The sequence below is a fragment of the Gopherus flavomarginatus genome, chromosome 1 (assembly GCF_025201925.1).
Source record: "Gopherus flavomarginatus isolate rGopFla2 chromosome 1, rGopFla2.mat.asm, whole genome shotgun sequence".
In the NCBI taxonomy this organism is placed as follows: domain Eukaryota; kingdom Metazoa; phylum Chordata; order Testudines; family Testudinidae; genus Gopherus; species Gopherus flavomarginatus.
Genome location: NC_066617.1, coordinates 325,831,672 through 325,843,787, shown reverse-complemented (window position 1 = coordinate 325,843,787; position 12,116 = coordinate 325,831,672). Strand labels below are relative to the sequence as shown.

The window sequence follows — 12,116 nt, the reverse complement described above, 5'->3', positions numbered from 1 at the left end:
ATTGAAGTCCACATATTTTAAAATAAACAGTCACGCACCAGGGTGTTACTTAGTTCCGTCCTTTCCCCCCACATTTTCCTGGCCAGTGTGCTATGTAAACTGGCAGATCATCAGAGCAGGAGTTGGAGCAATAGAACAGAGTCCCTGTGCAATAGTTTTTTAAAAAAGCCCTCCATACCTGTCTCAGGGTAACAAATCTCCCTGTCTTACTCTACATGGTATAAAGATTGATTGTTTCACCAGTGTTCCTGTAAATCACCTGGAATGCTCCCCTAATGAAAGAGCTTACAAACAAGATGTGCAGAGTTTGAATTCCAGAGCTGCTGAACAGGTCAATCCGACACTTTGGGCAAACAAAGGAGCCTTTATTAAATTGTCCAAAATAAGTGAGGGTGTTTGCTCATCCACCAAAAGCAAACAATGAAATTACAGAAAAGTAAGTATCATCCCAGCAACCTTCCCAAAGGTTTTACCTGTTAAGATGAAGATGATGAGAACAGAGAAGATATCTGGATATTCTGCTAGTACCCCTGGAGCGTTCATGGTCATGTGCTCTTGGCAGAAGCGCTCGATGTGCTTGCCTGTAAGTTCATCAAACGTCGCGCTCCATGCTCTGGCCACACTTGATGTTCCTACCAGAAAACAGGAAGGAAGCACAGCACTTTTCATGACTAGAAAATATTTCTAAATGAGCAGCACTACTTACTGCTGCACAACAGCAGCAGGGATCAGCCCAAGAAGGGTGCAGCTGACCCCTGCTATTCAGTTAGCAGGGGCGAATAGTGAACCCTCGCCCACAGGCCCACTTGGAAGTTCAGCTTCTCTACAAACCCAGATTTCAGGAGACAACCCCTCCTGCAGAAGACCTAGCCTAGCAATTGCTTGCCCTCCCCGCAGCAACCTTCATGCCACCAAGATCCCTTGCGAAGAAACCGCTTCCCACACTGGAGTAAACCACTTACTTCAAAGGTGTTCCATTAGTGTAAACACTGGTGTGAGAGGAGAAAGAAGCCCTAAGACAGGAAAAGGGGGATGAGCAGGTTAGCAGGAAAAGCAAATCACAGGAGGGTATAAGATATACCAGGCCTCCTCCGTTTAAGTCACAGTGTTATCCCCAAAGCTGTACATCCCTCCCGCAAGCAGGAACAGCTCCCGCTGACTGAACGGGAGTTGAAGGAAAATGCAAACTGGTCCCTGCTTTGCATTTCAAGCCTGGGGTTACAGGTAGTCAGGGAGATAAATTCTGTTCAGCCACACTGCTGAAAATCCAGAGTGACTCTACTGATTCCAGCTGACTCACTGGGAGAGTGGGAGCCAGGTCTGTCCTTAACAGAGAGCAAAGCAGGACCCATGTATTTAAACCCAATTCTTGAGCAACTCAACCACCCCACAGCTTGAAGTATTGCCTAGGAAATAGAAGCTATCATATGAAAATAAGAGAAATCCTGGAGTGCGGGGTAAATCCATGTTCAAGTTCTACAGCAGGGACAGAAAAATACCACACTGCAAGATAAATGCTGAAATGCAGCTCGCAAATTCAGACAAGATGTAAATAACTTTGGAGCTTTTGAAGATTAAAAATCCCTCAACACTCTTCCAGCATTGACACTTCCTTTCCTTCTCCTGACTGTCTAACCTCTTTAAATGCATGCATGTAATGCACATCCAAGGCGCTACAGAAGAGACCAGCATTCAAATTGGTTTCATTGAGGGTTTGTTTGTTTTTTAAATATATATCCTCAAAACGGTGGTTTAGGCTACAGAAGTTCCCCATTGCTGACAACAGGTGCAGCTGATCCAGTGCTGACCACCCTTGAGCTGCAAGTGTAGTAGACAGGGACCAACATCGTTCAGCGCCATTCCAGTAGCTGTAGCCAAAACCTGCTGAGACACAATGTAGTCCCAGTGACTTCAAGAGGATGAAGTGTAGCAGTAGGTACTACTCCAAGGAATGAGAATTGGCAGGGTTAGGCCCCACTTATGATTATATAGCACCATTTTTTATAAAACTTTTCACCCTAACAACTGTAATTTTTTCCCTGTTAACACTGATGTGAAATCGCTCTTACAACTGAAACTGAAATTAATACCAAGAACGAGAATTCTAACTGAAAAACGGGCTGACAAACTAATTCTCACAGATCCACTGTTTAGCCAAAAAGACCTGAGTGAAGGTCCTGTGATCATTATAAACTAATAATGACAATCTAGCCTGGAACTAGCCCCATGCAGCTGTGCAGGGGAAGAAAGGGTATAACTGAGTCCTGCGGGGCTTGCCCATATCTCAAGCCCAAGCACAAGGGGCTAGGGGGAAGCAAGCTCCATGTTACTCAGACTCATTTAGCAGGGCATCACCCCCCTCCAACAGATGTTGATGAGCCTGCTACAGCCTTGGCCTAGGCCAACATAGGTAGGTCTTTTCGCTCAGGCAGTAAAGGCTCAAGCCACAGAGCCCAGGTTCAATCCACGTGAAGGAGTGGCGTTACAAGTCACTACTCCCACTTGTGAGCAAGCTGGCAAAGAGGGCAATGGAGTAGGATGACCACCCATCCCGAATTGGGTAGACAGTGCCGAAATGCAGAGTTCAAGCCCCAGTCCTGGGCTGCATGACTCTGGGATAGTGTTGCCAATTTTGGTTGGATGTATCCCTGGAGATTTCATCACATGACATAACCTTTAATTAAAGATTGATCTTTAAATTCCTGGAGACTCCCAGCCAATTCTGGAGGGTTGGCAACCCTACTCTGGGATAGCAATTGTCCCAGATTCCCTCCAGTGCTGTTCTGTGCCCAAAGTTCAGGGATGGTGCCAGCCTTTTCCCGGGGGGTGGGCTGAGGTGGGCCCCTTCTTGCCATGAGGCTCTGCCCCCTGCTCCACGCACCCCAGGCCCTGCCCCTGCCCAAGCCAGAAGCTAGAGCTGGGCAGCATAAGAGCTGCCCAGGGAGTTCAGGCCACTGTGGAAAGCCCTGGAACTTCCAGATGCCCTCGGCAGTGCGCCTTGGCAGGCAGGGATAGGGACCGGGAGCTGCTCTCAGGCACCCCATCCCGGGCAGGTAAACGGCCCAGGCTCCCTGGGCAGCTCTTATCACAGCCCGGCTCCAGCTTCCAGGGCCTCGGGGGAAGAGGAGGAGCAGGGGTTGGGGCCAGGGTGTCCCACTTTTTACTTTTGAAAAGGTGGTCACCCTAGAAAGCAGAGTCTTTGCTCTATCCCCAAACAGATCAACCAGCAGGACAAACCTGGCATGAGGAGAAAAGTAAGAAGAGGCTATGCCCTGTAATGCACTGTAGTAAGTTACTTCTTCCCCCAGAGCAAGGAGGAAGGAAGGAAGGAAGGAGTCACAATTGTCCAGGACTCCTCCTGGGATGCGCCTGCTATGCACACACATGCACATTTAGGATTTAGAACTCTGGTTCAAACAAGCTTGTAGGTAATATTTGAGCAAGACATTTTTCCCCCAACAGTTTTATCGGGGAAATAGTTGAGCTGTCTATATTTAAGGATATTCTACCTGAATGTTACTTTAACACAGTCCTATGGTAATAGTTTAGTTTTAATTTTAAGACTATCTACAGATGATACAAATATTATTGTTTTTATTATGCCACTTTAAAATAAATCATACCAAATAGCTATTTATGAAAAGGTTAGGGTGTAGTATGAAAGCCATAAGGAGAAGAACAAAGGTCTCAGAAATGCCAATCTAAGCCCAGATCCTATGATTAACTTTGCTCAAGTGAATGTGTTTGCAGGGTCAGGATCATGCGACCCTATCTAGCCCGAAATCCCCCAGACAGCTTCTGCTTTATTGGTTCTCTCATATCCTGGTGATAAAGGCCATATAAGTACAGTGTCTAGATAAACGAGAACTGCTGGACTATAGAAGCTTCTATTTATTGCTACAATTAAACCCTGGAGGATGCATCTCTAAGAAGTAATTAACATTTTTCTATAGAACAAAATACCTTGTGACGAACCTATTTTGGAAATCTGGGTGTGTCCGTGGGGTGGAGGGGGGATCAGTTTGTTTGGAGTTTTTTTAAACTACATGTTAGCCCCTTCCTGACATCAACCCAATTCATAAAAGAATATCAGAACACTGGGCATCTTACCTGGCACTCTCTCATTTCATATACAAAATCTAGAACGTAAAGAGGTTTCATGTAACATACAGAATGGAATCAATACTAGCCAAGACAAGCGGTACATATGTCACCAAGCAAGTCTTTACCTGATCTCTGCCAGGCACCCTGGGAATCAATCTCAGTTTTAATGGTAATATTTCCCATAAAGTGTAATTTAACCCCCCCCCTTTAATAATTTAATAGAAAATTGTTTGTCATTGTAGCTAGTGGAGTTCTTCCCTTAATTGGTATGGTGGTTTCAGCCTGAGCTCTGGCGCCATGACAAGTGGCACCATAATACACTTGAAATGTTTGATGACTTGATTAAATGGACAAAACTTTAATTAACCATAACAGTTTCTTTTGACACCTCAGAAGTGTGAACTGAGTTGTCCACTTATTCAGGGCCTGAGCCAAAGCCCACTGTAGCCAACTGGAGATTTTCCATTGAATTTAAGGGGCTTTGGATTGGGCACTGGACTGAAATCAGTGGAAATTAGGCACCTAAATATCTGTGAAGATCTGAGGCTGAGTGCTGCAACCCACACTAGGCACAATCCTGCACCTATTGAAGTCAATGCAAAATACCTACTGATTTCAATGGACGCAGGACTGGGTCCTTAATCAGCAAATGCTATAGATGCTGATGCAGTGAGAAGCTGACCCGCCTACCCTCTGCCAGCTGAACATTAGATTTTTCTTCCATAGCAGAAAGAAAAATCCTGATTCCTGGTAGATAGCTAGCAGGACCTCAAGCCAATATTGCATGAACCTGTTTAAACTAAAGGAAGCAGAAGTGGCAACCTGGAACTGATCCAAACTGTTAACCTATAATACTTACCTAGTTCATAGGATGACTGAATTTCTGGAAAGAGCTCTGAAATGCTCAGCTCTGGAGGCTGCTGTAGGTGCAAGGTATTCTGTAGTTTCTATTTTTATAACAATCTGACTGTGTAAGTGAAAGTAAGTGTACAAATCAGACAGGCATTCTGGATGAAAGCTACAGTATTTCTGCATGCTCCTCAGTACTTACCAATGACATAAGAAAGAATTAAATTCCATCCAGTGATGAATGCCAACAGCTCACCCACGGTCACATAGCTATAGAGATAAGCAGACCCAGTCTTTGGAACTCTAGCACCAAATTCTCCATAACAAAGTCCAGCCAACACAGAAGCCAATGCAGCAATCAAGAAAGAGATAACAATCGCAGGTCCCGCGTTTTCTCGTGCAACTGCGCCAGCCAGTACATAGACACCCGCACCAAGTGTGCTACCTACACCAAGAGCTACCAAGTCAAAAGTGTTGAGGCATCGTGACAGCTTGCTCTCTTCTCTGGTCCAGTTCACAACTTTCTGGCGAAGCAGCTTCTTTCCAAAATTAAGAAGTCCTTGGCAACCCATCCTTTTGTGGAGACCTGTAAGAAAGATGCTGCATAATTAGTTAAACCAGCAGTAACTCAGGAAACATCATCTCTCCATAGTAATACCACACTGCTCTTTATTTAGAGAACAAAACCTTTCCACTTTACACCTTCTGACTCTTCAAACTGGCTGCCTGGGTCTTCAGAGTTTTATCTGCTTCCTGCACAATCAAATCACTCCTGCTCATAGAACAACATATACATATAAAATACTAAATAAAATGTACAATAAGGCCATGTGAAATTTACACTTCAGATGTTAGGTAATACACAGTGACATAACACTTACTGAAAAATGCATATTATGAAACTGAACTCATTGTACCAGCTATAAAATCTATAATATCGACCCATGTAACAGAGACATTAACTGAAGTAACAAACAAATTCATTTTCAGAAGACACTAACCATATACCTTGGCTTAACCCCGTGACATAAATCAATGGCTCTTACTCAGTACAAATCATTATTATAACTGCAGGAAAAAAAGTTTAGGATTTCAGACATCCCACAGTTAAGGAAAATATCTAAGTCAATGCTAACAAGAAAGCCTTTCATGAGCTACATGAATTCAAACAAGCAGCAAGGCAAATCTCAGAAAAATCTCATTTGCTGAACTGTCAGAGTTCCAAAGAACACAGAGTGAGGAAAGTATTTTTTTCCTTCATATAGAAGGTAGAACTCTTTATGTAATGGGATTAGCATGTCAACAACCACTGACAATTCTTTGAGTTAGGACCACATGCAAATATACATCTGTTAGATTTGTCTTCAGACAGATGGTCGTTCACTCTCAAGAGGCAAAAGTACCATAGAACTAAACACTTCAAATTGGTACAGTAACTCTTCACTTAACGTAGTTATGTTCCTGAAAAATGCGACTTTAAGCGAAACCATGTTAAGTGAATCCAATTTCCCCATAAGAGTTAATGTAAATAGGGAGGATAGGTTCCAAGGAAATTTTTCACTTGGCTGAGCCCTCAAGGGTTAACTCGTTGTTAATGTAGCCTCAGGTTCTACAAAGCAGCATGAACGGAGGGAGGAGAAACAGCAGATGCATGGCAGTGGCTGCAAACATTCCCTGCCGAAACTGTGGAAACTGAACATGATGAACCCATGCTATCTCATTGTAGCACACCACTCCCTCCACTTTCCAAAGTGCATGTGTGCGTGAGACAGAGACACACACTGTGTGTGTGTGTATGTGTGTGTGTGTGTGAGACACACACATACACACACACTTCCCCTTTAAGTACGCTGATCCTCACTCTAAGTACATTGCCCTTTTAAGTAGATCAGCAAGTTGAGACAGCATCTGCTGCCAGCAAGCTTCCTCCGTCCTGAGCCCTGTCATGTCCCCCCAATCTCTGCTCTGTGGAGACGGGGTACAGGACTGGGGGGGCAGGAGCAGGGTGAAGGGGGCACCCTGACATCAGCACCCCTCTTCCCACAGTAATCAGGAGGCTCCCGGGAGCAGCACATGGCAGTGGGAGGAGGGACACCTGAACTGCCCAGCAATTGATAGCCTGCTGGGCAACTGCCACACAGGGAACTTAGGGGAGCTGATAGCAGGGCTGCTGGTCCACCCTGGTTCCAAGCCCCCACCAGCTAGTCCAATGGGCTGCTCTTCCTGCAAGCAGTGGACAAAGCAGGCGGTTGCCTAACCATGTTATAAGGGAGCATTGCGCAACTTTAAGCTAGCACGTTCTCTAATAGATCAGCGATGTAACAACAAAACAACATTAACCGGACAACGTTAAGTGAGGAGTTACTGTATAAGATAGCAGCAGCCCGAGAAAGAAACGCACCCCTGTGCAGAAGGTTAGCACACTCATAGACTTTTAAGGTCAGAATCTAGTCTGACCTCCTGCACACTGCAGGCCACAGACCGCACCCACCCACTCCTGTGACATTCCCAGGCCAGTTCTTCAACTGAAACTCACTAGAGCTCCAGTGTATCCAACAGAGCAACGTGGATTAACACCAGACAAAGATCAGCCCCAGAATTCCTTTTAGACTGTGCAATAGCATCTCAGTGAAGTGGTGGAAACCCCTTGCTTGGGATTTTTACATTTGACATCACTTCAGTCCCACCCAAGTCCTAAGGGGCCTTAAGTTGCGTAGGCCTTGTGCTGCCCTGCATTCACAATGAATAGTGATGGGCTGACCCTGTAGGCTAGACCAGGGGTCAGCAACCTTTCAGAAGTGGTGTGCCAAGTCTTCATTTATTCACTCTGATTTAAGGTTTCGTGTGCCAATCATACATTTTAATGTTTTTAGAAGGTCTCTTTCTAGAAGTCTATAATATATAACTAAACTATTGTTGTATGTAAAGTAAATAAGGTTTTAAAAATGTTTAAGAAGCTTCATTTAAACTTAAATTAAAATGCAGAGCCCCCCGGACCGGTGGCCAGGATCCGGGCAGTATGAGTGCCACTGAAAATCAGCTCGCATGCCGCCTTTGGCACCCATGCCATAGGTTGCCTACCCCTGGTTTAGTGCCCTCCTTGCCCTTGCTTTTCCTTGCTGAGTTTTCCAATGTCTGGCATGTATCTGGATACTTTGAGCTGCACACAGGCTTTTGAGTGATCAGTTGTTAACTGGCTCCAAGAGGGACAGTGGACAGATTTCATGTGTGAAAATATCTCTTTGCACAGGTATGTGGATCCAAATCCTGAAAGCATTGCAAATGCAATTTTCTTCAAACAGTTAAATTTCACTGGCAGGGACGTCCAACAGCTCAGAATAGAGGCCCTGTGATCTCTCTCAGTAGCTTCAAGTGCACTCCGCAGATCCACAAACTTTGATACCCACAATTCTGAGCTTTTTAACTGAATGAGCTGCATTTTGAAATCTTCAACACCCATCCACTGAAATACAGACAAATCCAAGTCACTTTTGTTGAACTTCTCAGGTTTAATTAGAAAAGAAAGCACTGGGCCAAATCGCTGGAAATCTTGAAATCTGTCAGAAAACTCTGATTCCAGTTTTTGCATGTACATTCTAATCTCAATGTCAAAGGCAGTGCACTGTTCCATGCAGTGTGATAGTGATGTAGGCAGCAAGTCAGGACTTAAAAATATCCCAGTACAGTGGCGCTGGAACAATTTTTAAGGTAGGGGTGCAGAGTTGTGCCCCCTCTTGCCCCTGTCTGCACCCCTCACTGCCCCAGGCTGGGGCCAGTAGGCTACAGCAGGGGGCGGCTGCAGAGCCCTGGGCTGGCGGCCGGTACCCCAGGCTGACAGGAGAGCCACCGGGACCGGTGGCAAGGACCCAGGGCCAGCAGCGGGCTGAGTGGGGCCAGTGGACAGAACCCCAGCTGGCAGTGGGCCGGCACGCCAGGCCAGCAGCGGAGCCCCCGGTACCGGTGGCCAGAACCTGGGCAGTGTGAGTGCCACTGAAAATCAGCTCGCGTGCCACCTTTTGCACACGTGCCATAGGTTGCCTACCCCTGGCCTAGAGGCACAGCTATCCACTCCCAAAGAAGGATCCAGGATGGAGCTGAGTTAGCACTGCACTCCCTGTATTCGCAACACTTGCTTAGCACTCCCCATTGTCACATCCTAGTGACTTCACCAATCAATTACAGAGGGGACAGTGTCTGCCTGCGGGAAGGCTGCCAGAGAGCAGGGCCTTTGAGGGGAACAGGAAGGAAATGGGAATGATGGAGTGCCACCTTTGAGGAAAGATGTATGTTGACTTTGCCACTCTCCCCGCTACTATTGTCCATCTCCTTATCTGGATGCTCCCTTATGCTTTATTCTCACTCTGTCCTGAGACAGCAACCACCAGGCCTGGGAGGATTTAATTTTTATCAGTAAATGTCACCGTGCACACACAAAACAATGAAAAAATATTTCCACCGATAATAAACAAAATTTACAAAAAGGAAAAGTAAGAAAAACGCTGCTTGAGAACTTAACAGTTTGATTTAAGGATATTTGTTTATTTTGATATGATGTTCACATTTTGTTTTAATGGTTATAAAGCGTCAACTTTTTGAATCTCAGCATCTGTCATTAAATAATTATTGTCTGACCCTCTTGTTGTCTGACAATTATGCCCCCATAATTTCCTGCAAATGTGAAAATTTAAAATAGATAAAAATCTAAAAATATGCCTCAAACCATAATTTTGTGCAACTGTGAACATTTAAATAGATAAAAAATCCTTAAAAATAAACTATTATCCATCAACATTTTAAAAAGTGAAAATAAAATTCTGCCAGGCCTAACAATCACTCATTTACCAATCAGGTCAGTCCTTTGTGTATATATTCCCCAAAACAATGCCTTACCTGCCACAGGTGACAGCAGGAGTGGCGCCAGGGTTTTTGGTGCCCTTGGCGCAGGGCCAGCTCCCCGGTCCCGCGGCTCCGGTGAACCTCCCGCAGGCGTTCCTGCGGACGGTCCATTGCTCCCGCGGCTCCAGTGGACCTGCCGCAGGCGTGCCTGCAGATGCTCCACCGGAGCCGCGGGACCAGCAGACACGCCTGCAGGAGGTCCACCAGAGCAGTCTGCCACCCTTCTAAACCCTGGCGCCCTAGGCGACCGCCTAGGTCGCCTAAATGGAAGGGCCGGCCCTGGGTGATAGGTAGGTATGTGATCCATTTTGTCCAGTGTGTGATTCATGTCCTCTCTGAATGATTCATCCACTTTGGTACTAGCTATCAAATTCACCCACAGGGGGCTGTACTGCCTTGGCTCTGGGCTGAGGGAATGGGGACTTTACCTCCCACACCCCCTGACCAGAGCCCAACATCTGTGTATTGTTTTGTATTACTCTAGCTTTGTGCAGATAAAATAAATTTCACTCTTGTTGAACATACAGTGTTCAGTTGGAAATAAGTGAACTGAAGACACACAGCACCTTGCAGGATTGAGCCCTCTAACTGGTAAGGAAAATGACATTCCGTGCATGTGAAGTACATTCACTCATTGCTGATGATAATAATGATTTGTAAGTGCACACAGTTCTTTATAATGGTTAAGATGCCAAACAAAGGGACTAATCCTGAGGGATGTTGAGCACTGTAATTATATTTACTTTTAGTACATTATTCAGCCATAACTGCCCCTATACGCTACACCAGGGGTTCTCAAACTGGGGGTCGGGACCCCTCAGGGGATCGCAAGGTTATTATATGGGGGGGTCGTGAGCTGTCAGCCTGCACCCTAAATCCCACTTTGCATCCAGCATTTATAATGGTGTTAAATATATTAAAAAGTGTTTTTAATTTATATGGGGGGGTCGCACTCAGAGGCTTGCTATGTGAAAGGGGTCACCAGTACAAAATTTGAGAACCACTGTGCTACACAGAGTTCCAGACTGGATGTGGTCACTGGTAAACAACAGAAAAAAAGTTGAAACTCAAGCTGTGTGGAAGATTATTTGTCTGTCGGTATAGTCTGTAGTTGTTTTTTCTTTATTAAAAGCTGCTGTTCTTTAATAAATGCTGTTTAAGATGGATTGTGATTCCATATATCTGACAGGCATGCCCCAATTATCATTGAATTGTGGGTGCAAAATATCTTTCAGGATTTGGCCTAAAGTCTCTGCCTTGAAGAATTTACAATCTGAAGACACCAGCAGGTTCTTTATACCTCAGCCATTTTGTTCAGACTCTGCAAAGCTTACATATCTTACTAAGAACTACATACAAGTAATGGATCCAATCTTGCACCAAGCCAGCAGAAGTTTTGTCACTAACTTCAGTGGGAGACGGAGCATAGAAAAGACGGTTACTAACCTTTGTAACTGTTGTTCTTCGAGATGTGTTGCTCATATCCATTCCAATTAGGTGTGCACGCGACGCGTGCATGTTCGTCAGAAGATTTTTACCCTAGCAACACTCGGTGGGTCGGCTGGGTCACCCCCTGGAGTGGCACTGTTATGGCACCGGATATATACTCCTGCCGACCCAACGGCTCTTCAGTTCCTTCTTGCCGGCTACTTCAACAGAGAAGAAGCAGGGCGGGTTTGGAATGGATATGAGCAACACATCTCGAAGAACAACAGTTACAAAGGTGAGTAACCATCTTTTCTTCTTCGAGTGCTTGCTCATATCGATTCCAATTAGGAGATTCCCAAGCCTTACCTAGGCGGTGGGGTCGGAGTGAGATGCAGAATGCAAAACTGCTGAGCCAAAGGCTGTATCATCTCTAGACTGTTGAACCAGAGCATAATGCGAAGCAAAGGTGTAGACTGAGGACCAGGTAGCTGCGCGACATATTTCCTGGATTGGTACATGAACCAGGAAGGCAGCAGATGAAGCCTGAGCCCTGGTAGAATGTGCGGTGAGATGGCTCGAGGGAACATGAGCCAAGTCATAACAAGTGTGGATGCACGCCGTCACCCAAGAGGAGATCCTCTGAGAGGAGACAGGTAGGCCCTTCATTCGGTCTGCCACTGCAACAAAGAGTTGGGGCAATTTACAAAAGGGCTTCGTCCGTTCGATATAAAATGCAAGCGCCCTACGGACATCTAGGGAGTGCAATTGTTGCTCCCGTCGTGATGAGTGCGGCTTCGGGAAGAAGACCGGAAGGAAGATGTTCTGATTGATATGGAAGG

At 45.6% G+C, this 12,116-nt stretch overlaps 1 protein-coding gene across 8 annotated transcripts in view; it reads right to left on the bottom strand.

Moving 5' to 3' along the window:
- Window positions 1–12,116, bottom strand: part of SLC7A1 (solute carrier family 7 member 1) — a 76,451-nt gene that overhangs the window by 26,372 nt on the left and 37,963 nt on the right. For 7 of the 8 annotated variants that reach the window (XR_007772187.1, XR_007772188.1, XR_007772190.1 and 4 more), the window contains 2 exons: window positions 5,156–5,539; window positions 474–632 (listed from right to left, as the gene is read on the bottom strand). Coding sequence is in view for 4 of the 8 variants with exons in the window: in XM_050937236.1 (XP_050793193.1) it covers window positions 474–632; window positions 5,156–5,539 (543 nt within the window). In the remaining 4 variants the exon portion in view is untranslated. The remainder of the gene's footprint in view (window positions 1–473; window positions 633–5,155; window positions 5,540–12,116) is intronic. The other variant, XM_050937239.1, reaches the window with a different exon arrangement.